Here is a 23,734-nt window from a genome sequence, read left to right as displayed (position 1 = left end):
TGTGTGATGAAATGAAGGACTGTCAATTAGTCTGTTGTTTCTCCAGTCATTACAGGGATTGGCCAGATGAGGGCGCTGTAGCTAAACACAGTGGTTGGAACTTTGATACTAAATGTGTTTGGAATCTGTTTGTCTCCACATTATGATTTCAGGATCACAGGATCACTTTTGGTTCCTATTTCAGCTTCCTATGTTATTCCATTTAGCCGATAAAGTGTATAAAATTTAATTATAAGCCATTTGCTTTCTGTCCGTGCTGCTCCTCATGCCAGTGATATTTCAGCCCAAAGACACATCTAAATCAACCATTGTGCTACTTGTGAGGTCTTTGAAAAACAGAGGACCTTTAAACTGGATTTTATTTTAAAAGTTGCAGATAGGAATTGGACCTTATGATGAATCTATGTAATATTTCACAACAGCTGACGTCTTCACTGCAGGATAATGTTTCCCAACGTTCAAAATGTCACTCATCTGTTAACAGCAGCGACATATTGTATCAGATTCAAACTGAAATGAATCATGAATAAAAGTGCACGTGTCAAATCATCAGTTTGCTTGTAATATCATTAGTTTCAGCTCACACAGCCAGACGCCCAAATGCATCATTTAAAAAGGAGTCTGCACCGTGAGTACCATTGGGTCGTAGGTTGGTTTGGGAGGAACTATTAGGTCATGACACCTCTTTCACAAACCTCAGGTGATACTATCTTCAAACCAAAACTTACACACATTAGAATGGAATGACCTTCAGACCATGCAGGACAAGTTATCAAATGGATTTTCTATATTCAAAACCACTCACCTGTTTCATGATAGTGAATTTGCAGCTTAACAGGAAGTGAAGGAACTTTGGTTATGAGTGTGTAATGGCTCTTAACTACAAATCCAAAACATTTTGTCTAAGCTTTACCAAATATTCACTTTATGTGCACTTCAAACTATCACGTTAAAGCTTTTATATAGGCTGTAGTGTAGTAAAGAATAGGACTAGTTACCTAAAGCTTGATGGTTCAAATCTCAGAAGATAGAAAAATATATTTACTATATAAGTAAATAAATGTAAAATGTCCAATATAAATGTTCAATAAAAGCTGTATTATCACTTCAACCATATACAAGAACAGTGAAACTACATTCTTGTCAGACACTAAGTGCAAATTAGTACAAAGAACACAACTGTTGAAACTCAAACTACAAAAAGGGAATTCTAGCTCAAATAATTTGCCAAAATGACCAGAAGAGATGGTGAGCTTGTAAATGTACAGTCTTTATTTTTATCTGTAAATGTATGTTATTAACTGATTGTATTTCATCCTTTTTGTTAATGAGGAAACGACAGAAAAAAGCATTCACAAAGTAAGAAAACATTTACAGATACATACGTACATACAGTATATTGGTGATAAACACAGTGGAGCAGGAGGAAGCGAACGTCTCATCTCTCCCCAAACCTCCGGCCAAAGGAATCCAGAGAAAAATCCACCATCAAAGACGTCATCAAGTGTTTCCTCAGATTTCACACAAAGCAGGAAGTGAGACTCAAGAATCCCTTTACAGAAACTATAACGACATCATCCTCTCTCTCGAAAATGATACTTTCACTATTTTAACAGAAAATGGAACAATTCTGAGGACGACTGATTCATCAGACATCTTTGACAGTGCGTCCAGGTCTGTGAAAGCACCGTGCATGTCGGACAGGTAAGAGAGTGAGATGAAAACACACACACACACGCACACACGCACACACACACAGAATACATTTATGTTTACAACGTATGTGAAGTTTACCACTCTGCTGCAGGCAAAATGGCGACAAAAAAGCTGACTGGTTGTGAATGATTTGAAGAAACAAAAACAAGTCAACTTTCACCGGAAACAAACAGGACAAATTAAAGAAAAGCCCTTCAGAGGTTGATGATGGATGTAAACATCTGTCCGCTTGCCACCGGTCAGAGATTTATCCTTATTTTGGTTTTCAGCAGCTTCAACAGAATCTGGATACACGCTTACAGCAGTGGTAACATCACACCCTTCATTTAAAACTATGTGAGAGTGTGTGTGTCTGGTAAATATGAGATACTGACACCTGACCTGCTCGGAACAGATGAAAAATGATGCTTGATGAGAAATTAAATACACACACGTTTCTGTTTACATGCACACTATCCTCTGATATCTGTCTGCACTGCCATTAAGGTAGAAACCACCTGGGTGTGAGATACTGTATATACATGGACGGAGTCAATACAGGGTTTCTGTACATATTTGTTCAATTCCAAAAACTATAACATAATGTTTGCGTGGTGTGATAATCAATCTTTACATCTACTCTGTCATTACAAACTCCACTTAGACTCACACGCACCCATTTGTCCTTTACAGCTACAATGTTTAGTTTTAGTTTAGCACATAACAATGACAGCGTTTAGTTTTAGACTAATAATTAAAGCAAAGTAAGTGATTGTGTGAGAAGAGGGAATGGTACTGCATCTGATAGAAGAGCAGATTCTCTCTCTTGCAATAATCATTATTAATTCCATGACCTTTCCGAAGTTTTTGATACTTCAGGCCTAGAAAACCTTGAATTTCAATTCACTTTGGCAGGATGTTCATGATGGAAGAAACCGTTTGAATACTTCGCTTGATCAGATAACGAGATTATTACGATTTTATTTGACTCTGAATGCACCAGAAAAATGAATTTATACCTTAATGGGAATAAAAATCAAAGTTGTAGCGTGCACATAAACACACACACACACACACACACACAAACACACCCAGCGCTCCCTACTGATACTGTACAACCACCACGCAAACTTTTATTATTGCTGCTTCTCCATGGCACAAATAATAGAAACAATACATTGTGTTATTGATACTATATTCTCTTTTTGCCATGCAAGCTCACTACAGTACTGCATCTAGATTAGCTTATATTACAACAGCAACAGAAAAATCAATCAAAAATAACAAAGCAGATTCATGTTTGATTAGCCAATACAGTGCCACACTAACCTCTAAGCTGGTTTACAGTTAGTGAGTAGATATAAAATGATTATAATCACACAAAGTAATGGTGATGATAGTAATAGCAGTAATATTCAAAAAAAACACACACATTCTCAGGGCATCACAAAGATATTGAAACAAACGAGGGCCAAACGTGTTGTTTGAAATAATTTAAACATTTCTGACATTCATTCCTTCCGGTGTAAATATATTTATATTTGTATAGAAGTAGTGCTTTGTTTTAGAAATAATGAAAAAACACAAAAGGGCTGCATTCTGTGAATGCTGTGCAAATAACATCTCTTTTTACATAAAACCTCCTTTACCTTTTCCTCACACACACGCACACACACACATGCGCAAACACGCGCCCACACACGCTTAACTTTTAGACTCGTTCGTAGCTTCTTTTTTTTTTCAGTCACCGTCTCTCAGCTTTGATCCTGGCAGGTAACTGTGCAACAATCAGGCCAAACAACAGCTGATGAATAATTCACGAGCTACCGTCTCATTTTAACCAGAGTTTCTGATTGAGCCAAAAGGTTTAGATTGATTCAAAATCACTCTGACCTCTCGCATCAGACGACCTCTGAGACGCCCCAGTACAAAAAATGAGACCTCAGGGGAAACTGGAGATTTAGGTTTTGTGTTTTTGCTACTTCGTTGTAAAAACCAGATATGCTAATCAGAGGCTCAGCACTGACTGTGGCACACAAACACATTCAGTTGGGACAATATTAGTTCACCTAAGACAGATTTAACTCTGTTTAAAATCAGTGCTTACAGTGTTGGCACTCTAAAAGCCTTTTACAGCCATAAGAAACGCACACTAATGGACCATTGATTACTAGTTTGGCTGTGTGTAGGATTCAGATTTTTCCTCTGGTAGCCACATCAGCTGTGTGATGTTCAGGACGCTCTCCAGCAGCCAAACCACACCTGCGCAAACTACCACCGACTTTGGCCATCGCGTTTTGGTTTTTCGAGAACATAAAAAATAACAAAACCAAATAAAACGCTGCATCCGCTCAAATTCGTCACCCAGAGGCCCTCAGCACCTTCCACGCCTCCGTAAACACATAAACCCACACCACCAGTCATGAAATAGAAACCCCATCCTGTATCCTCCTGTGATCTGAAGTCTGTTTTTCCCGTGAGCTCCCTCCAGCTCGTGCTGCCTTTATGTGCCGTCAGAAACATCGAGACTAACAAACGTGAACGAATGAGCCAAAAAAAGTGGCCGATAACACTGAGAGTTCAGATGATTCACGACATTAATGTGACTCTGAGGAAACAGGCTGTGTTGCTTTCGCCTGACTGTTTAAAAAGTCACACAGGCCTTCAGAGGCTCGAGGGAAGTCCGGACGTGCTGCGGCCAGAGACGCAGCGGACTACGCTGCGCGCTGTCCGACGCTACATTACAACGGGAAGGGAAAGGCCCAAGAAGAAGAGACTAAGGAAAGGAGAAGGAAAGGAAACTCACAACTGATGCTTTCAGTCAGTTTCCTCCCAAACCAACCTAAAGCTCTGACTGTCAACAAATCACTTCTAAGTACCTGCAGGTCGTCTTATTCAGTGTCTCACAAACAAATGTTTATGTTGACACTGTCTTAACATAAATACACACAGGTTTTTTTTTTTTTTTTTTTTTTTAAACCTTGTGAATGAATCATAAAATCAGTCAGAAGGTGGAGAGTCCAGGATGTGAGGATGTTCTAATGACATTAGAATAACCAATCACCTCGTGGTAAGGCGACCGGTTCAACCAGTCTGGTGAAAGGAGGGACGTTACACATTGTGTGACGCCCCGAACAAAACAATGAGTGTTTTTGACAAACAGTGTCGCAAACGTCCTTAAGTCCTCAAGCTGGAAACATCAGAGTGAACAAAAGAAGAGTTTGTGAAATTAAAAAAGTCAAGAGTCTGTTTCTTTCCCCAGAAAAGGAAAGAGACATGAAAGGTCTTGGGCTTAAATGGGTGGGCGTTTGATGAAGCCCAACACGAAGATGATGATGATTCCTTTCTCTTTACATTTTTTAAGCTGCAGTTGTAGGTTAGGTGAAAGGTCTGCTGTCACTCAGAAATGGAGAGCAGGGCTTGGGCGGTCAGTGGAAAGGAGGCGGGTCATGTGGGAGTGACGTCAACGTGCCGTCGTGCTGCATTCATGTCATTTAGGAAACTCAGGAAATATTCACATTAAACACGCTTGTGTTACGTCTCATTTAAGATTTTTTTTTGGCAACAAACTCCAATTTGTCAGATTCTGACATCTCCAACAAGGAAAATCGCTCGATCACATATAGATAATATAAATATTCATTTCAGATAAACCATGCTGAACAATTTAAGACCAATTTAAAAGACTGCTCTCACAAAAGTGACTGCATCTTAACGAGATTCATCCAAAACCCAAACTCTGGACCAGGAAGTGGTTCTGATGTCTATCCAATGACATAAATGCAGCAAAACCAGCCGTGGTCACGAGATCAGAGGGCGTTTCGACTCGTCTTAGGTGTTGATGAGGACTTCCTGTGCTGTCCTCTGAGTTCTTGTTGGACCCTTGTGGGCGTGATGATGTCAGGCTGGCTAAAGGACATCTTGGGTGAGGTTGTGGGGGGTTGTGTGTTGGGGGGGGTTCCTCACAGCTGTAATGATAGCTGATGGGCTGCGGGTTCAGATGGATTTAGAGGAATCTTGTTTGCTGATGAGGACCTCTAGGAGGCGGAGTTTGGCCTTGATCCTCTTGTACTCCTTGTACTCCTCCAGCATGGGGACCCGGTCCTCCTTCTGAACGTTTCTGTAGGAGCGAGGGGTGGAGAGGGAGATGTGAGAGGAGCTTTCACACCTTCTTTCACACTTTCTTTTCCTCAAGCAAGCCACACATGTGAAACCACACAAACTCTAACTTTGTTTCAAACACTGCCCCCTGTAGGCTTGGAGGGTGTCTGAAAAAAGTCTCCAGCTTCTGTTGTTCATGGGAAACACAGCTTCAGTGTGTGCAAGTTTTGTTTTTGGATGTCAGCAGGGATTTGTGTGTGTGTGTGTGTGTGTGTGTGTGTGAGACTGTGGGTCTTCACCTACCTGCCATTATGCTGATAGAAATCTTCCTCGAACTCTCGGATGGTCTTTCTCATTTTCTTCTTCTCTGCTCTGGCCTTCCACAGCTGTTCCAGCAGCTCTGGCCTGAGGGATGATGGGATACATTAATAACAAATTACGCCCCAACCCGTTAAATCCCATCACTCCTCCACTCAGCACTGTTTTTTTTTTTGGTAAGCGGCACGAAGCTGCACTTCAGAGAAATGATCCGCTTATGGGTGTGAGGCAGCAACTGTTTGGGTCTTTGGGTCAAGAAGGAGGACAGAAAGTGATGTAGGACGTGAGGTGTGGTAGCCTGAGGGATCAGCTACAAGGATCATACTCAGGATGTACAGTCCTGAGCTGAAATACGATTAGAGCTGTGTGTGTGTGTCTATGTGTGTGTGTATCTTAACTCCAGCTATGAGCTCAGTTAACAAGATTATGGTCTTTTGCTACATCCACACCTCCAGGTACAAGTGGCCCCACTCAGATGTTTTGGTTATATCGGATATATGTTGTGAAAGTGGAACCTGGGTCACATTTATCCGCCGACATAAATTTGATAGGTATTGCGACACTCTATTACACTATCTATTTTGTAGCATACCTTGCTGCAACAAATCCTTTAAATTTAAATCATTAAAGGCTCCTACAGTGCAACGTGTGCCCCGTTGCAATTGAAAAATTGACGGAATTGTAAAGTGGATTTAAGCAAAACATGCGGGTTTCAGTACTTGTAGTGTAAAAGTTTTGCGCATTACACTTTTGTGTGCTGCTGCCTGCACAGTCAGCAGAATCTGAGTTAACACTGCTTGCTTTCGTCCCATGAGGGGAATGTGATTGCTGACATTAATACTTAAACACAAAAAACAACTCATAGACACCAGAATACCCTGAATTACAAAATACTTCACAGTAAGTCAGTTTCACTGTTTATTATTGAGCTTGAGTTGAGTTGTGTTGAAAGCATTACATTACTATATTAAATGCAATGTGGCAAAAGATCAGGTTAGGTTAAAAAAGTCTGGTGCCGGTCGGTTGGTCGTTGTAAATGTTTAAATATTTCAAAATCATTCAAAGTTTTTAGGTACTGAGAGAAATTCTGGGACCACATTTGACTTTTCTCTCCATTTTCATCTTTACTTTACTTGTACTTTATTTGATACTAAATCCAGTTGAAAATGATAAAAAAACGCAAGTCTGTGTGTTCTTACATGGATGAGGCGTTGGAGCTGGACAGCCTCAGGTCAAGTGCCAGCTTCCCCGACCCCTCCTCCAGCTTCCCTCTCATTGGACCTCCTGTCTGACTCTGGTCTCTGTCTGGACAGTCGCTCTGGCTTCTCATTGGCCCATCTGTTGGGTCGATGGCCATAATGACCTCTGAGCTCTGCATTTCCCCACCGCTACTGCTCTCTCCTTCCTCCTCCTCCTCTTCCTCCTCCTCCTCATCCCTATCCTCCTCCCTGTCGACCTCTCCTTCTTCACCGTCCCCACTGCCTCCACCATCGCTCCCCGCTCCTCCTTTACGCTCGTCCTCCTCCTCCTCCTTGATCTCGTCGCAGAAATGGGCGGTTTCACCCTCGATGATTGGTTGGAGGGTCTGGCTCCGCCTCTTACTGGAAGGGGACATCTAAGGGAGAAGAGAGAGGGATGGTAAGAATGGTATGAATTCTGTGTGTGTGAGTGTGTGTGTGTGTTTGAGAGTGAGTGTGTTGTTCACGTACTATAACAGGGGTGATGCTGACTCGAGTTAGCATTTGTTTGACCAGTCTGTAGCGATCGTAGAGAGGCTTCACCACCAGACGCTCCTCTCTGGTCACCTGGGAGAGAGAGGGATAGAGGTGTTAGAGAAGCTCCTCACCACGGTAACCATCACATGCAGGATTGTGGATGCTGGGAACTTACAGGTCGACCGTGCAGGCCTTCATAGTGCAACAGGTTCTTCTGCAGGACTGTCTTCTCACAGGAGAGCTGCTCCTTGGTCATTTTCTACAGAAACAAACATAAATCATCAATCAGGAACATACGTATAACAATAACATCAAACACTTTCTGTCCAGTCATTCCGTCGGGTGAACATGACTTGTGATCCATGCTGCTACCTTGATGTCATCAGGCCAGCCGTCTTCTTGCCGCTTCCCTTTCACTGTGCGCTGGATCTGCTCCAGGGTTTCCTCCCTGGTGGGCCGCTGAGCCTTGACACTCCCCGACTCATCGTAGGTGCCATGGTCCAGTGTGGAGCCGAAGCTTTTGGGCAAGGTATTGCTCCGGGGACGAGTGTGTGGGCCAAGCTCGCACTCTGCACGATGTTTGGCATCTGGGAGGGAAAGAGGGAGGGGAGAAGGGAAGGATAAAGGTGACGAGAGTTGAAGGAAACACGATGGGGAAGTGGGAAAAGAGACAAAACAAGAAGACAAAACTGAGTGACAAATGCAATTCAGGCATGCAGGAGCTTGATGGACAGCTGCCATGCTGAAGATGAGCCACTCGCATTGAGAGGGGAAAGGAACGCGTACTTAGACAACACACACAGAACAAAGGCACACATAGCCACAACACACCAAGTCAAAGTGCAAACACAACAGCAAAACCCTTTTCCTTTACATTTTCCTAACAGTGCCCGACTGCGAATAAAAGATATCCAGGCAGTCAGATTATCACAGAACTAAACATAATGGACCCACAAACACACACACACACACACACATACACACACACACACACACTAGATAGAGTAACACTTAACTGCTTTATTGTACTGTGGTGCCATCCAGGTACAACCTACGGTACTTTCCTACTATGACCTCGGCCACTGGCTGGTTCACCTGTTACTGTTGCTGTTTGTGAGCAGGATTACTCAAAAGTAATTACACACAGTGTTTACCGCTGTTGCCTAACAACCAGTAGGTCACATTTCAAAGCCCTGTGCTGGTCCTTGTCCACTCCCCCGCTGAAGAGCAGGATCAATTAAAAACAACTTTCAAACAAGACAGATTTAGTCTTTGGCTTGTTTTGGTCATTGCAAGAGTAAACACTCTGAGTGCACTTCTAGTTAGTTAGAGTATTATAATGTGCATACATGGACTTTTTCTCCCTGGTTAATACGCTGCAATATAATTATGTTATTTTCCATATTGCGCTACGCATTTCTTCTTTGCCTGAACTGTGTTTTTGTCATTGAACCCCCAAAGTATTTTTCCACATTCATATATTAGGAAATCAGTCATGGAGAGAAAAGAACTTGAAGTTTGGCAAAAGACCCTCTGAGTGAAACGTCCCAACAGACAACAGAAAAAACATCAAAGTAAAGAAGCAAGACGCTCTATCAAAGCCGCTTCACTGTTTGTGTTTTCTACTTACGGAGGCATTTGTACTTACTGAGGTGATACGGTCTAGAGCACAGGCCAGAGTAGGGGTGGGCTGGGGGGGTGAGTGTGTGATGGGGGGGTGAGCAGACAGAGGAGGAGGAGGAGGAGGAAGAGGAGCAGGAGGGGAAGGGGGGAGCGTGATGGCGTCTGTATGAATGGAGCAAAGCCTGGTGCCTCAGCGTGCTTCTGGGTAAAAGGTGGTGCTGGCGTCCTGGTTGGCCGATCAGTCAATCAATCAATCAATTGGAGAAGGAGGGAGGAAGGAGGAGAGCGAGTGGTTGTGTTATTGTTTTTATATTTGATTTGTAACAGAGAGAGAAACGTTTCGGCCACTGCGTTCTCCCAACAGGAGAGCCGTCGACTCACATATGAGGAGGTCAACTAGTGTGGGGCTTGTTCAGTCAGGTGACATGATGCACAATGGAAGAGACACAGCAAAGCACGAGATTCAAACTCCTTATGTTTCAGATCTGTCAGACTGTGCATTTGTGGAAACTCACTCTGAACTTTTTTCTGGCAAACAAATCGGTTTTCATTTTTCAGGTTTGTACACCATTTTACCTCAGTGAACGCACCCCACAGGAATGTGGGTTCACAAGGACGCACCAGCAAAGTGGAGGGTGAGAGCCAGGCATGTGAGAGCCACGTCAATAACTAGGATGAGTATGTGTGTGTGTGTGTGTGTGTGTGTGTGTGTGTGTGTGTGTGTGTGTGTGTGTAGTGGACCAGCATGCATGCAATATTGCCGCTGCCATAAACATCAACAGTTAGGATGAATTTTAACCCACACACACAGCCTCACACACACGCGCGCGCACACACACTGACGAGTGTAAGTGTTTCTACCTTTAATCTGCTTACGAATCTTGGTGAGGTCGGTCATCCATTTGAGGACTTTGGGGTTAGCTGCCTTGTCCGCATGAGACGGCTGAAGAGGAAGATCAGCAGAAAATCAGACGAGGATGAGATTAAGGTCAGCTTCATTGGGTCATTTTCTTTAATTTAAGATATCAAAAAGTCTTCAAATGTTTACCTTGTAGTTCCTTTCTTTCTCAAATTGCTCTTCAAACTGTTTAATTTTCTTCTTGAGGTGTTGTAGCTTCTTGGTGAGCTGGTGGGTCACAGAATCTCCTCCTCTCATCGCCTCCTTAGAGCCCAACGATGCACGACGTGTCCTGCGGGAGCCAGAGTGGTGAATGAACTCAAGACATGACAAAACTAAAGGCGTGCAAGGATGATTGAATGGTCAACGATCTACATTTTAGAAATATGTACGGTGTCAATAGTCCACAAACATAGAAATTTCAGCAATGTAGCACATTAGGTAGCTGGACTTACCTCTGTGCTTTGGTGGGTGAGGTGGCGTCTGGGTCCTGCTGCAGAAAGCGCTGGGCCCCGTGCGCACCAAAGTCCAAGAAGCGTCTTGCCAGAAGGTGAGGGTGGGAGCGAGAAGAGGAGGGGGAGGTGTCCTGCCCTCCCTCCCCTTCATCCTCCTCGCCGTCCTCTTCCAGGGGCAGCAATGGCAGGGGAACCATGCGGCCAGCCAGTGGAGAAAGCTGGGCCTCTCCGCTGTCGCTGTCATCATGCCAGGACTTGTAGGCTGGGACTGGGTCTGCATGGAGAGTGGGAAAGAGAGAGAGGAGGGAGTCAGAACGAGTTCAACAAGAGGCAGATAAAGGGGAAGGAAAGGGTAAATGCAGAAAATGCAGCTGTAATCGCTACACAAACAGTCAAGCTGATATGTGGAATGACAGATTCATCCTCATCCTCCATAATCTGCTGAATCACTCTTAGCTTAACTAAGAGTGAGTCATGACCATAACGTAACAACGTCATGGCCATGAGTGCTTGTGCTAACAAGATGACAAGGAAAAAGGGGGAAGGGGGCACACAGGGAGAGAAAAGATGTGTTTAGAAAGGAGATAATCAATCTGCACACTGACCCTGGACAAGGAGGAAAAGTGAGGGTGAAGAGGAAAGTGAAGAATTCACCAAATCCATCTACTAAGTACTACAGATAACTCCCAATATGACTTAGATAATGTTTAAAGGAGGGATGGGTAGATTGGTGGATGGGTGGGTAGATATGAAACGACTTACCTTGGCCCTCTTTCTGTAGATGCATACATGAGAAATCTATGGGCGGGAGGTGGGGGTGGGAGTTTGAGGGGGGTGATGCTGTTTGCATTGAAGACGGGAAAGAGGGAGGAAGGAAGAAATAGTGGAGAAGACGTGTGAGGTGATGTGAGGTCAAAATCGGACGCTCATCAACTTCCATTCGCTGTACATACGTAGATGGGTTTAAATACATTCAGGCTAAATGTGTCAAATAAGAACAGAAATGTGGAAGGATGAAGGGCGCCAACAAACTCAAACAATGCAGTTTGATTTGAGTTGCTGATCTGATAGAAACATTGAAAATACAGAAAACACGACGTTGGTATCATTTGCCTTATATGATTTTTTGCCTTAAATGACTGCATCCTCCGCATATCAGTACACATTTGTTTTGTGGTACGTCAAAAAGTCACAGAACCTTTGCCGAATTTAGTTAACCTTAATTTCACAAGAAGGAAATTCCTCCACTATGTTTAGCAACCACTTTAATCGTTTGTTTTCCTATTGTTTGACTTCTTGACTTCCCATAACCCTCCTTAAGGGAATAAATAACATTTCCACGCAAACAAATAAATCAGAAATTGCTCTACCGAAACATCACAATATACTTCAACTACATCTGTAAATGTGGAAAGAAAGCTCATTACGACTCACGCACCTTCCCATTGGTTGTCAGGAAAAAGATGGAGGTGGGGGGCGTGGCCGGTGTTGGGTTGGCATGGGGACAGGAGGTTCCTGTTGGTCTCGCTGGTGTTGGCATTCTGATCACACTTGCACGAGCCTGAGTCCTGGAGAGAGGGGAAGGAGGATCAAAGGAAGGACAGTATGCTAAAGGAGATATCTTGTCCATTCCCATATATGCGGGTGCAGAAATCAATGCCTCTCTGACCCGAACTCTCTTGACAGAAACTGAACATTATCAGCTTCACAAAGGTCATACTTATAACAGGGCTGTTGCGATGGATTGTTCAGGAGTATCTAATAAAGTGGCCACTGAGAGTATACAGTATTCTCGTATATTGCTACTTACACAGCTTACGGCATCCGTCTGCTCCATGGCGTCACAGGGTTGATTGTCCTGCCTACAACAAAAGAAATGAGAAACATTAAACATAATGGAAAAATAATTGACTGATTGCTAATAAAATCAAAGCACTATAAATTCATATCTCCCTCTTTATGAACTAAGTCTCCCAGGCACTATTTAATGATGATAATTAATAGATGCTAAAATGCTGCAGTCATTTTGTTATTTGGAAAAACCGTTTGTAACCAGATCTAACAACAATGGGCTTGAGCACTAAAACAAACAGCTGAGGAAAACGCACAACACGGAAAGACTGTGAATGCTTCCTTTGCAGAGCTGCTGTCTTTGACTACATTTGTTAAAATTGAAACCAACATCGGGCCTGTTCATGTTTATAACGCTCATGAACTTTGGCCCTATTTCACAGCATTTAAGCATTGGCTGACCACTGCATGCCACACATTGACTATGGTTGTCACAGCGTAAGATTGTATGATCAGACAGTGCGAGTGTATAAGTGCGCGACAGTCAGACAAGCTCGTTTCAGATGCAGCGCTGGCTGCTTCACCATGTCGGAGAGATTTGCAAACTTGAAGTGCCGAGTGATAAGCATCAACCATTTCTTGCTTGCTGATAAGTATGTGTGAAAGGAAAAGAATGATTTCTGTGGGAAAGAAGGTTTGACACATTTTGACCTCAACAGATGTTTGTCTGTTGTCTTAACTGGGATTAAATATTCTAATGTTACCGAGAATGACACGCCAATCTAATTCCAGTTAGGTCCAAGTTGGATCCACATGTCCATATAAGTTTCCAAATGAGGTCTTGAAGATTAAACCAGAGTACAAGATGTCTACATCTAGTAGCCTTCCTGTTTTATCTCAGATTTGAGATAAACAGGTTTCAATAAAAGTGTTTCAATAATGAGTCAATCAATCAAACAGCCCACCTGGCAGTGTTAATGTTGTTCTCAGCATCTCTGATGGCTTCTGCGTCCAGGTCCATCCCAGAGCTCTCCTCTAGGACAATACTGGAGCCCAATTCACCCTGGGAAGAAGCACAACAATGTATAGATGTTAATAAATGGAGTCTGAAGTAGCAGAGGGTTGATAACCCGATAACCTCATTCAATGTCATTTGTCTTCTATAATAAAAACATGTTTTTTATTGGCTCAACTCTACATGCAAAGGAGCTGTAGTAATCATGTTGGACTGGTACAACGTGTATCCAACTGCATTAGCGCATGAAAATAATGCTGCAATTATCTGGGATGGAAAGTCTCTCACCACAATGCATGCTAATATTTAACTCCACAGACTAATTGGAACGGCAAACATGCAGCTCATAACCCTGCTGCAAATCAAATACCCTCTGGGGCGTATTAATAACAAACTGATTTGAAACATGACTGTGCTGAATGAGTAAACTGCAGGTCGGGACGATAACTCAGCGTCTATATAGGTCAGTTGAACGTATGACCTATATATAGAACGTATCAAAGGGGTTACTTGGCTAACCGCTGTTAGGCTGAGCTGATTTCTAGAATCACAGGAGGGAAAAGGTTTGTGTACATGTTTGTGCAGTCCGCTGTGATAATATCTCTATAGAGCAAAAACCTGATTAGAAATAAAAGACTCCCAGGTCACATCCCATTCTATCCACCATCTTGTCTGCCCCTCACCTCTCCCCTGCCATCAGGGAGCTAAAATGGCTTTTGGAACAACAGCCACTGCCGCTCAGGGGGCAGCCCAAAGGGGTTTTGATTTCCACTGACTGAAAAAAATACACCCACCCACACACACACACTCTCTGAAATATGACGCATCAAGTTCTCTGAAGCCAAACATTAATAATTAAGAGATGAGTTGTATCATCCAATTCTCTCTGGAGGAAAAATAATTATTAAGGAAAAATAAAAATAAAATAAAATAAAATACAATAATAACCCTAAAATAGAAAGGTTGTTGAGCCAGAATGTAGGGTTTCCTGTAATGTGTTTTTACTGCTCTACAACAAGGTAACAATGTCTTATCAGCAACGATGTCATCAAAATCAAGGAAAGACAAAAACATCTTGTAAACCAAGGTGATTTTTTACTTGTATAGTCCCTACAGCAGTGATAGCAGAGTTATTTAAGACACATTAAATTATTCCCTCATTAGTATAAGATAGTGGAAACAAAGAAGCATCTGTATGGGTCAGTATGTTCTCTGGTCTCTGTGTGTGTGTGTGTGTGTGACAATCCTGTTGTTGTCCCTCCCTGTGGAATTCCAGTTGTTGTAGCAATCAAGAGTAGAACAAAGATGCTGTTGATAATATCAATCACTCGGCCACGGAATGGACAGTCACATTGAGACGGGAAGGAGGTTCGCTATGGGAAATATGCAGCATGCCCACACACACACTGGTTTGTGTACTTGTACGTCTTACTTGAGCATTATAATCTCTACTCTGTGAATGTGTGTGTGCATGTGGCATTAACCGATTTCACTTATTATTTGTGTTCATGACCAAGAAAATCACTATGACATGTGATGAAGTGGCTTTCATGCTATTAAAATTGTTTACACAACTGAGGGAAAGTGAGTGGATGATTCCTTGGCATTTCTCAGTGTTTGATATTTGTCTGTTTGTGCCCAGACAGGTACATACTGTATGAGTTGTGTGTGTGAGTCTGTTTCCCACCCACCTGTGTGTCTTTTTCGCTGTGTGTTACATGTTGCTCTGTCTCTGAGGGTGGGGTCTCTGCATCTGTGTAGCAGGGACTGTCTTCAGGGTCCGTTTGCTCGCCATCGCCATGGCAATCTTGGGTATCAGGCTCACTGGGACTAACCCTGAAGTTGAATAAGATAATGTCACACAACAACACATGTCCAAATTATGCACTTTAAATAGAAAGCATACATCAATAGACAATATTTGATGATTTGACATATAGTTTATGTGAAATTTGTGAATCTGCTGCATTATGGATGTGTTTCATCATCATGCATATGTTTATTTAAAAACATTAGTTTTTCTGTAGTTTGTTGATTTCTTTCACCCTGAATCATTGTTTTCTCTGAGAAAGTGCCAAATGCTGGAAATCAAAGTGGAGTTTGAGTAAATGAGGAAACGCTGGCCTTTATTGTATAAAATGCTAAAATGAGAGTACCTCAGTATATACCAAAAACAGATGTTGTTGAGTGACATGGTATGTTTATTTTTTTGGTTTGGTCACACTCTGCCATTTACAGCTATTGAGTCATTGCTTTTTTCATTGATTATGCACCAAGGGAAGCCCTCTTTGAAGAAATATGTGCTATAGAATGGTATAGAAATGTTCTTTATAGATTGTAAATAAATATTCAGATAGAAAAAGAGCTATTGGTTTTCCCAATTCCCAAAATGCATTCCAACAATGCTAGCACTGTGGTATGTACTAAAGTCAGTATGTAACATAACATTAAGCAAACATAGATGGCCAATTTTAGCATGTAGAATGTTTTATAGTGTTATGACTTCACTTCACTGTGCCTGACTGACAAATATAACTCCAAGATATTTTGTTTGTCTTACTTATGAACAGCTGTTGCCCTCAACATGTACAGTTTGCTTATTAACAGCACTGCTGTCACCATGTTTACTAGTAACCTGAACCATCTGCCTGCATTCTTGCCTTTGTTCAAAATGTTCACTATGGCACATATGTTTCTTTGATGTCATCCAATGTCACCTCTGACCAGTAAGGAATCTGTGTGAATTTCCATGAGCAGGTGCAGCTAAAGAAGAATGCACCTGTTTTGCTTGGAGACTGATTGCATTTCATCCAAGTGTGTCAGGTTTCCTTGTTTGTGTATTTATGTACTGCACTGAAAAACAGTGTTGTGTTTGTATATGTGTGTATAACCACTCTCACCCCTCGCCGTCGTAGCTACTGAGGTCTTGGTCGATGGAGGTCTTTAGCTCGAAGAAATGGTGCTCCACCGCAGCCCTGATAGTTCGTTCTATAATCCTGGGGAAACACAAACATTCATTGAGAATTAAGTTCATTGAGAAATGTGCTACTCTAAAGAAATTTCTGAATTGACCTTGGTCCAATAGCAATCAACAACAAAAGGATTTAATATTTAACTTTGTGTTTTAATATGTGATCCACTGAGCTACACATGTTTCCCTGGCGGAGGTCCATTATTAATTTCATCCTGGTATTCAAGATTAATGTTTAAACTCTCTTTAAGTGTTCAACAGTGTTAAGTACTGAGTGGCAACACAGTTCATGTTTTCTGCATTGGAATCAGCGCTTACCTCAGTTGTAATGTGGGTAAATCAAAACAAATTACGAGTCAGTGTGTCTACATTGGAGCAAAGCCTGAGTGTTAAGCTGTTCTTCTTTTAACTATGAGCATGAGAACCTGTAAGTATGTTTTTTCTATGGTTACTCAGTGTTTGGACACCACTGACAAAAAAAATTCCCCACTCCTGCCAGCAAAGACACCCAGGGTGCCAGATTTGTGTTTTGGATAGTGTCTGAATGTGCAAAGCTGATGATTCATATCATTTTCTATTTTGAAAAGACAAATTTTAATACTGTCATGTGCCAGCAGAGAGTTATTGCTCAGCAGTGACAGTTATTTCAAGCACCAGTGATGCAGTACATCTGTGCTCCTTGGATCAGCAGTGTGCCTGAAATGTAGATAACAAGTTACACCCACCCCCTGTAAATGCGTGTTTTTGTTGTTTTAAAATCATAAACCATTTCTTAAAGTACATTTTTTTGCATTGTATTATGAATTATTGCCAACACTTGGACCAAGGAAGAAAACTGAAAATACACACCAAGCATTACATGAATTTAACCTGTGGGTAAGGGCAATTTTAATGCTCAACAGCCCCCTCAGTAAGATTTACATTAATGTCCCTAAAACATAGTGAACAAAGTTTCAAGGATTTACCAAATCCTACAGAACATACAGTATATGATGACGCCAAGAACAGTATATAATATTGTACTTAAAATTGGCAATGGGTGAACAAACATGCATCAGCTCAATAATTATTACACAGATTCTGTTTCATTCTCAGTTATTTATCATGCCCAGTAAAAAGCAGTTGACCTTTACTTTTCTACACTTGTAGAAACGTTGTAATAAGAGCAGGGGCTGCCCGACTAAGAGAGGATAGATAGCACAGTCGCTGAAAGGTAACAGCTATGAGACCATCTGCCTCTGGAACAACACAGGACAGTTTATCTTTAAGCTGTTCTGAAATGTAATTCTTCATTTCCTGGAACACGTGTGAGTTTGTTTCTACTAAAGGTCTGATCATCATGTTTTCCTCCGTCATACATTCTGGGGTGTTTCTATTTGTCTTTCTTGGCTCCACTAGCTTAGACAAGAGACATATTAGAGAAAACCAACAAACTGTCATGTTTTTTAAAACAATCTCCCCTACACCAACAATAAGATCACTCACTGTGCATAGAGTTTATTTGCTTTAAGGTGATCTGAGTTACTATGCACGATTTTAAAAGGGAGAAACCCAATTACTGCGCCTCTGAGGCTGACATTACTGTCTATAAAACCCATAAAGCAGTCCAAGTTCAACTGCGTGTGTGTGAGACTGGATATACAGTAGCGTCCACACACACAGCACAGTTGGACACAAATGAACCACATGACTACCTTTGCCTGTGCCAGGTACTTTGCCTCCCACGACTGCAGGATGTTCATTAAAATACACACACACACACACACACACACACACACACACACACACACACACACACACACACACACACACACACACACACACACACACACACACACCGAACACACACAAAAAGGTATGCATGCATGCTGACAATTATTACAGCATAGAAAAGGGTGATGCACCGTTTCTCCCTTTAACGCTCACACTGAGTTTGAACATGTGCTGGATTTACTGCTGTTGTCTGAATCTCATCTACATCGGTACAATCCTCCTAACAGAGAAAGGGCTTTCTGAATGAACCTGGCAGCCAGAGGAGAGCAAAGCCATCACACACACACGCACACACACGCACACACACACACACACACACACACACACACACACACACACACACACACACACACACACACACACACACACACACACACACACACACACACACACACACACACACACACACACACACACACACACACACACACACACACACACACACACACACACACACACACACACACACACACACACACACACCTGTCTCAGCAACACAACCCTTTACAGATACTTAATGCATTTCAGGAAGTGTGTTGCCAGTTAATGCACTTTCCTTAGAGGCTAGTTCAACTTCTGATAAATGCAGCTCAGAGTTACACATTTTCCCCCGCTAGTCTGTAAAATAGTATACTGTATGCATCACCACCTGTGTGTGCGGCCCTGACAGCAATACGCCACGTGTAAAAAATGGAAGGATGTATGTTCAACCCCTTATACAGCCAACACAGTCTCATAGGGCAGAAGTTAAGTATATCAAGTTAAGGCCAGAAAAGTTTAGGGCAGATAACAGATAAGCCAAGAGGACAAAAGGTCTTCTCAATATATAGGTTAATCTTGATATAGTGAAAGATGTGAATACCATTTCTACCACTGCGTTTCCTTTTACTACTAGTCTAAAGGTAAATACTACTAAATATCCACTAATTGTCACAAACAGTCACAAAAAGCGTCCTGTGACCTCACGGCTGTGGGTCAGTCATCACACATCACCGTAAAACAACATACAGAACCATTTTATTCTGTTTTCTGCTTCATTAGCTGAGGCCTGACATCAATGTTGCTGAGTTCATGTCCTTAGGGCTCAAAAAGCATCAAGCTATGTAAAATGTTTTGTTTAAGCTCCATCATCAAAATAGCTTGATTATTTCCCTCCTTTCCTGCCCTAACATTTCCTCTTAACCTTTCACTTTCCTCTCCGCTTTAAATTGTTTTCATTCTGTTTCTTCAGTAGACACTTAACCCTCTCTACACTGAACTGATCCCTCTCCTAAACCTCCAATTTATCTCTCTTTCTGTTATTATACATTAACAAAATGTGTGGCATACAAATACTTTTTCCAAATTTGTTACTTAAAAACATCTTTGAATTTTCTGTTTGAAAGTAGAAGACTCGTCAGGTTACAGTATTTAAGTAATTAAAGCTTGGAATTTAACTTTGAACCACTTGACTGCAAATGTGTGTGTGTGTGTGTGTGTGTGTGTTACTTACTCAGCAGAGTCAGTGGGCAGGATGGATATCGGGGAGAGGTGGGAGCTAGAGAGTGAGGGGGGGGAAAGGACAACATGGTTAGAACATTGCGTACTTCTCTGCTCCTCTCCCTTACTGACTTGAATTGACCTTGACGTGTGTGTCTTGTTTTGTTTGTCGGGCAAACGTCTAAATTTTGCAGGAAGTGTGTGTATACATGTGTTCGAGACAAAGTAAAAAGAAAGACAAAGTGGAAAATGGACAAGTGTATGAGGCATGAACAGCTTGTGACCTCCACTTGCACGTGTCTCTTAATCCATGACCCTTTACTCAAATTGACCATCTCAAGAAACGCACACCCTCACACACACAAACCCAATTTGCCCAGTGTTTGTTTGAATCCCTGGCACCACCCTTAGTGGGCAGTTGATTATTTAGGCTACAGAGCATCACTGAACCCCGTTCATCAGATAGGGCACAGGCGTGTTTGTATAAGTCTGTCATGTCATCTTTGTTGTTCACCGTAATGCCATATTTGTGTGAGTGTGATTGCGTGCGTGCCATGTAACAGGGGCTGTGTTCCTTGCTTGAGGGTTCTGCTGACCTCACTAGCAGACATGGACACAGTCACAGCGTTAATCTAGACTTATGCAACGCCCAAATACAGGGTCAAACGCTTGGCCAGTCACGTACACAAGTTAGTGGCGACATTTCTCACACGCGCGCGCGCGCGCACACACACACACACACACACACACACACACACACACACACACACACACACACACACACACACACACACACACACACACACACACACACACACACACACACACACACACACACACACACACACACAAACTTGAATTATTAATGGATGATGGGAAATGGCAAAGCCTCATACTTTTCTTTTCTTTCTTCTGTTCTTCATTTGTTCTCCCCTAACGTTTCTCTTCTCATTACTAATTATATGCTCCTCCTTTTTTTTTACTTCACCCTTTTCCATTTGCATTCTCCTTCTTTCATCGCTATCCATGTTGCCATTTCCTTCTGCTGCTCATTACCTCTCATTTCTCCTCTCCTCCAATCACTTCTGTTATTTCTTTCCTCTCATTATTAGTCTCCTTGCTCCATTTTCCCACTTATCATTTCTTCATTCAATTTATTGCCTCTCGAAATCTATTCCTCCTCGCACCTTCTGCTCTTCATTCCTTCTTCCCCTCATTCCTACATGGTACAGCTGTTTTCTTTCACTCTTATGTCAGCTCCCTTTCCTATTGCGCTGTTCTCCTACAAGAAGTACACATTTCAAAATCTCTTCTCAGACTTGAAGGAAGAAAAACTGATGCTTTATGGATGTATGACCTAGAGACAGACATGTAGTGTACATCACCCTTTTATCAAGCATCTAGCAAATATTTCTGGGTTATTATGTGTGTAACTGGGTTTACATCGCTTCTTATGTGGTTTGGAATTCTCCTCTCTGCTCCTGTTAGTTCACACGGAGCACTATCCTCTAGGCAGTAACACACCCTGCAGGCTCCGTGCTGCAGCTACTGTCCCCACAAAGCATTGATAACATCTGACAGCAAGCCTCCCTGCCAAGTAGCACCCTAAGGGACCATGCTGGGTGGTTCCATTCCTAACAATACATTCCTGATAGGGCCTTCAAGGATATTATGTAATTTATTTCGGCCCAGAGTGGCATAGATAATATCTGATCCCAGACATTTCTGCCCCTCAGGAATTGAAATAAAACACTTTTTGAGCCTTTCAGGGTGCTTCCTTCCTCCACAAACTCCAGGTTTTTATCCATGACAGCTGGGCTCTTAAGTACAACACACTGTGTTCTTTCTAGAGCCCTCCAAGGTGTGTTTGTTGTTGTTGCCTAGGGCACTTAGTTATATTTAGGTTGAAGACAGTTGATCAGGCTGAGGAGATGGCAAAGACAAGTCAACATTGGATTCCATGTGGCCTATGAGTTTTCACAACAATCAATGGCCACAAATTGTGCAACAACTGCCAAACAAATGCTCAGCAGAAAAAGTAGTGATAGGTGTGCTTGCATTGATGTGCGTTCACACCTTGTTAAGAAATACATTGATGCAGTTGTTTTGTTGTACATGTTTGTCTACAGCCGACACGTGTGTGAGGGATCAAAAGAAGCAATATAGTCAGGAAGGGCGAAGCTTTTGAAAGTGCATGTACTGTAGGTCAGATAAGAATTATCTCCTGTCCTATAGATACATACTGCGGTGGGGGCCAGAGGAGATAAGACCCTGATACTATCTTAGAATCACACCTATAACGAGCTGTTTGCTAGCAGTAACATTTGATAGTAACCAAAGGCGTCAGCTGCTTGATCTCTTTTAATATCTCTTGTTTTTCAGTTCTATCAAGCCTGTGATGATTAACTGATGACGGATGCTACTTTTCATCTACACCCTGCCCAGTACAATCAGCCCTCTACTATTCTACTCTTCTACATTAATATGTTGAGGCAAACAAACAACCAACAAACAATCACATTTTATTATGTTTTAGTGCCTTTAAGCCAAATAGATTTGCAAGTTCAGTTTATTTATTTACTCTTTAATTACACCTCGATTACAATGACAACATTGCCAATGTATCACAGCTGGTGACCAGAGTCAAAACCTACCTACCTTACTTCAATGTTATACTTGATTTGTCTGTGAAATATGCATGGAAAGTTGGATTTCAATAGACAACTATAACAAAAAATATAATAATAAAAAAGAAGCCATAATTACTTTTGCAAGACATTTTGCAAGTTACAATTGCACAAATTTGAATAAATAAAAATAAAAATAAAAGGCAAAAACACAATTAAGATAATTTTATAGTATATTAAATTTCAATAATTGTAATATTATAATATCCTAAAAGCAGCTAATGTGCCAGATTTACTCAGATCACATAAGCTTAGCTGTGTTCTTATCACAAGATTGCAGCATGATCGCAGGGGGAAAATCTCTACTGTCCCCAACATATCATTTACGTTCACCGCTATTTTGCCTTCACAAGGCCGTTGAAGCGTAAAAGGATCTATTCTTCAATTTACTGCAATACATAATGTTCAGTAACATAGCCATTAGGGATTACTCATACCTAAGCAATGCCGTTTCTTACTACACAAATCTCGTAATTTATTCACATAGAGTGAATACCAGTCACCAGCTTAGTCAGTGGAGTAGTAGAACGTAAGTCTCCTAATCCAGCCTTTAAAATAAGTAAATAAACCTACAGCAGCATTTTGTACATGTGTCATATTGGATTTCACATTCTCTGCTGTTTTGGCATTTGGCCCTATTAACCATATCCATAGTAGATCTTGTGTAATCAACTGACCTACAATGACGAAAGTGCTGTAAATCACAAATATAGGGCAACCGTATCTGTATTACATAGACATGAATACTCATGGCAGACTGACATGCTGTGCAGTGAAGCTCAGCTGACTATGACTCAAAGGCACACATCTCTGCATGACTATGGTTTTGTCTGCTGCATAAAAACTAAAATAACATGGCAACAGAGCGAAGGTGTTCTGAATGTAGTTGTTATTGTGGAAAAAGGACGATTAAGGGCATCTGTCACTATTTACAGCCATTACTCTAACTGAAAATGCTTGTGCGTAAGGTGAGCTTGAGGTTACTTATGATTCCTCAAAGGTGCTGCTGTCAGCGCTCCTTGCTCTGCTCTGTCTGGGAGGTATTACAGACTGCTGCAGTCTACCCACCCATATAAAAACAAACTAACACACACACACACACACACACACACACACACACACACACACACACACACACACACACACACACACACACACACACACACACACACACACACACACACACACACACACACACACAATTTGAGGGAGT

At 41.9% G+C, this 23,734-nt stretch overlaps 1 protein-coding gene across 3 annotated transcripts in view; it reads right to left on the bottom strand.

Annotated features, from left to right (window-relative positions):
• Positions 1-1,470: 1,470 nt before the first annotated feature.
• The window catches only part of fam13b (family with sequence similarity 13 member B), a 54,548-nt gene continuing 32,284 nt past the window's right edge, over positions 1,471-23,734 (bottom strand). For 2 of the 3 annotated variants that reach the window (XM_076148843.1, XM_076148844.1), the window contains exons 8-23: positions 19,848-19,892; positions 16,512-16,607; positions 15,303-15,447; positions 13,562-13,659; positions 12,616-12,667; positions 12,244-12,373; positions 10,806-11,079; positions 10,501-10,642; positions 10,314-10,395; positions 9,478-9,678; positions 8,202-8,416; positions 8,005-8,088; positions 7,824-7,919; positions 7,314-7,729; positions 6,100-6,201; positions 1,471-5,815 (exon numbers count right to left, since the gene is read on the bottom strand). In XM_076148843.1, the coding sequence (XP_076004958.1) occupies positions 5,692-5,815; positions 6,100-6,201; positions 7,314-7,729; positions 7,824-7,919; positions 8,005-8,088; positions 8,202-8,416; positions 9,478-9,678; positions 10,314-10,395; positions 10,501-10,642; positions 10,806-11,079; positions 12,244-12,373; positions 12,616-12,667; positions 13,562-13,659; positions 15,303-15,447; positions 16,512-16,607; positions 19,848-19,892 (2,302 nt within the window). In that variant the 3' untranslated portion in view covers positions 1,471-5,691. The remainder of the gene's footprint in view (positions 5,816-6,099; positions 6,202-7,313; positions 7,730-7,823; positions 7,920-8,004; positions 8,089-8,201; positions 8,417-9,477; positions 9,679-10,313; positions 10,396-10,500; positions 10,643-10,805; positions 11,080-12,243; positions 12,374-12,615; positions 12,668-13,561; positions 13,660-15,302; positions 15,448-16,511; positions 16,608-19,847; positions 19,893-23,734) is intronic. The other variant, XM_076148845.1, reaches the window with a different exon arrangement.

Source organism: Genypterus blacodes, unplaced genomic scaffold, assembly GCF_046128005.1.
Source record: "Genypterus blacodes isolate CSIRO-AG114 ecotype Tasmania unplaced genomic scaffold, CSIRO-AGI_Gbla_v1 ptg000044l_1, whole genome shotgun sequence".
Taxonomy (NCBI): Eukaryota; Metazoa; Chordata; class Actinopteri; order Ophidiiformes; family Ophidiidae; genus Genypterus; species Genypterus blacodes.
The sequence above is the reverse complement of the archived record's forward strand: the minus strand, read 5'-3'. Positions and strand labels throughout refer to the sequence as shown.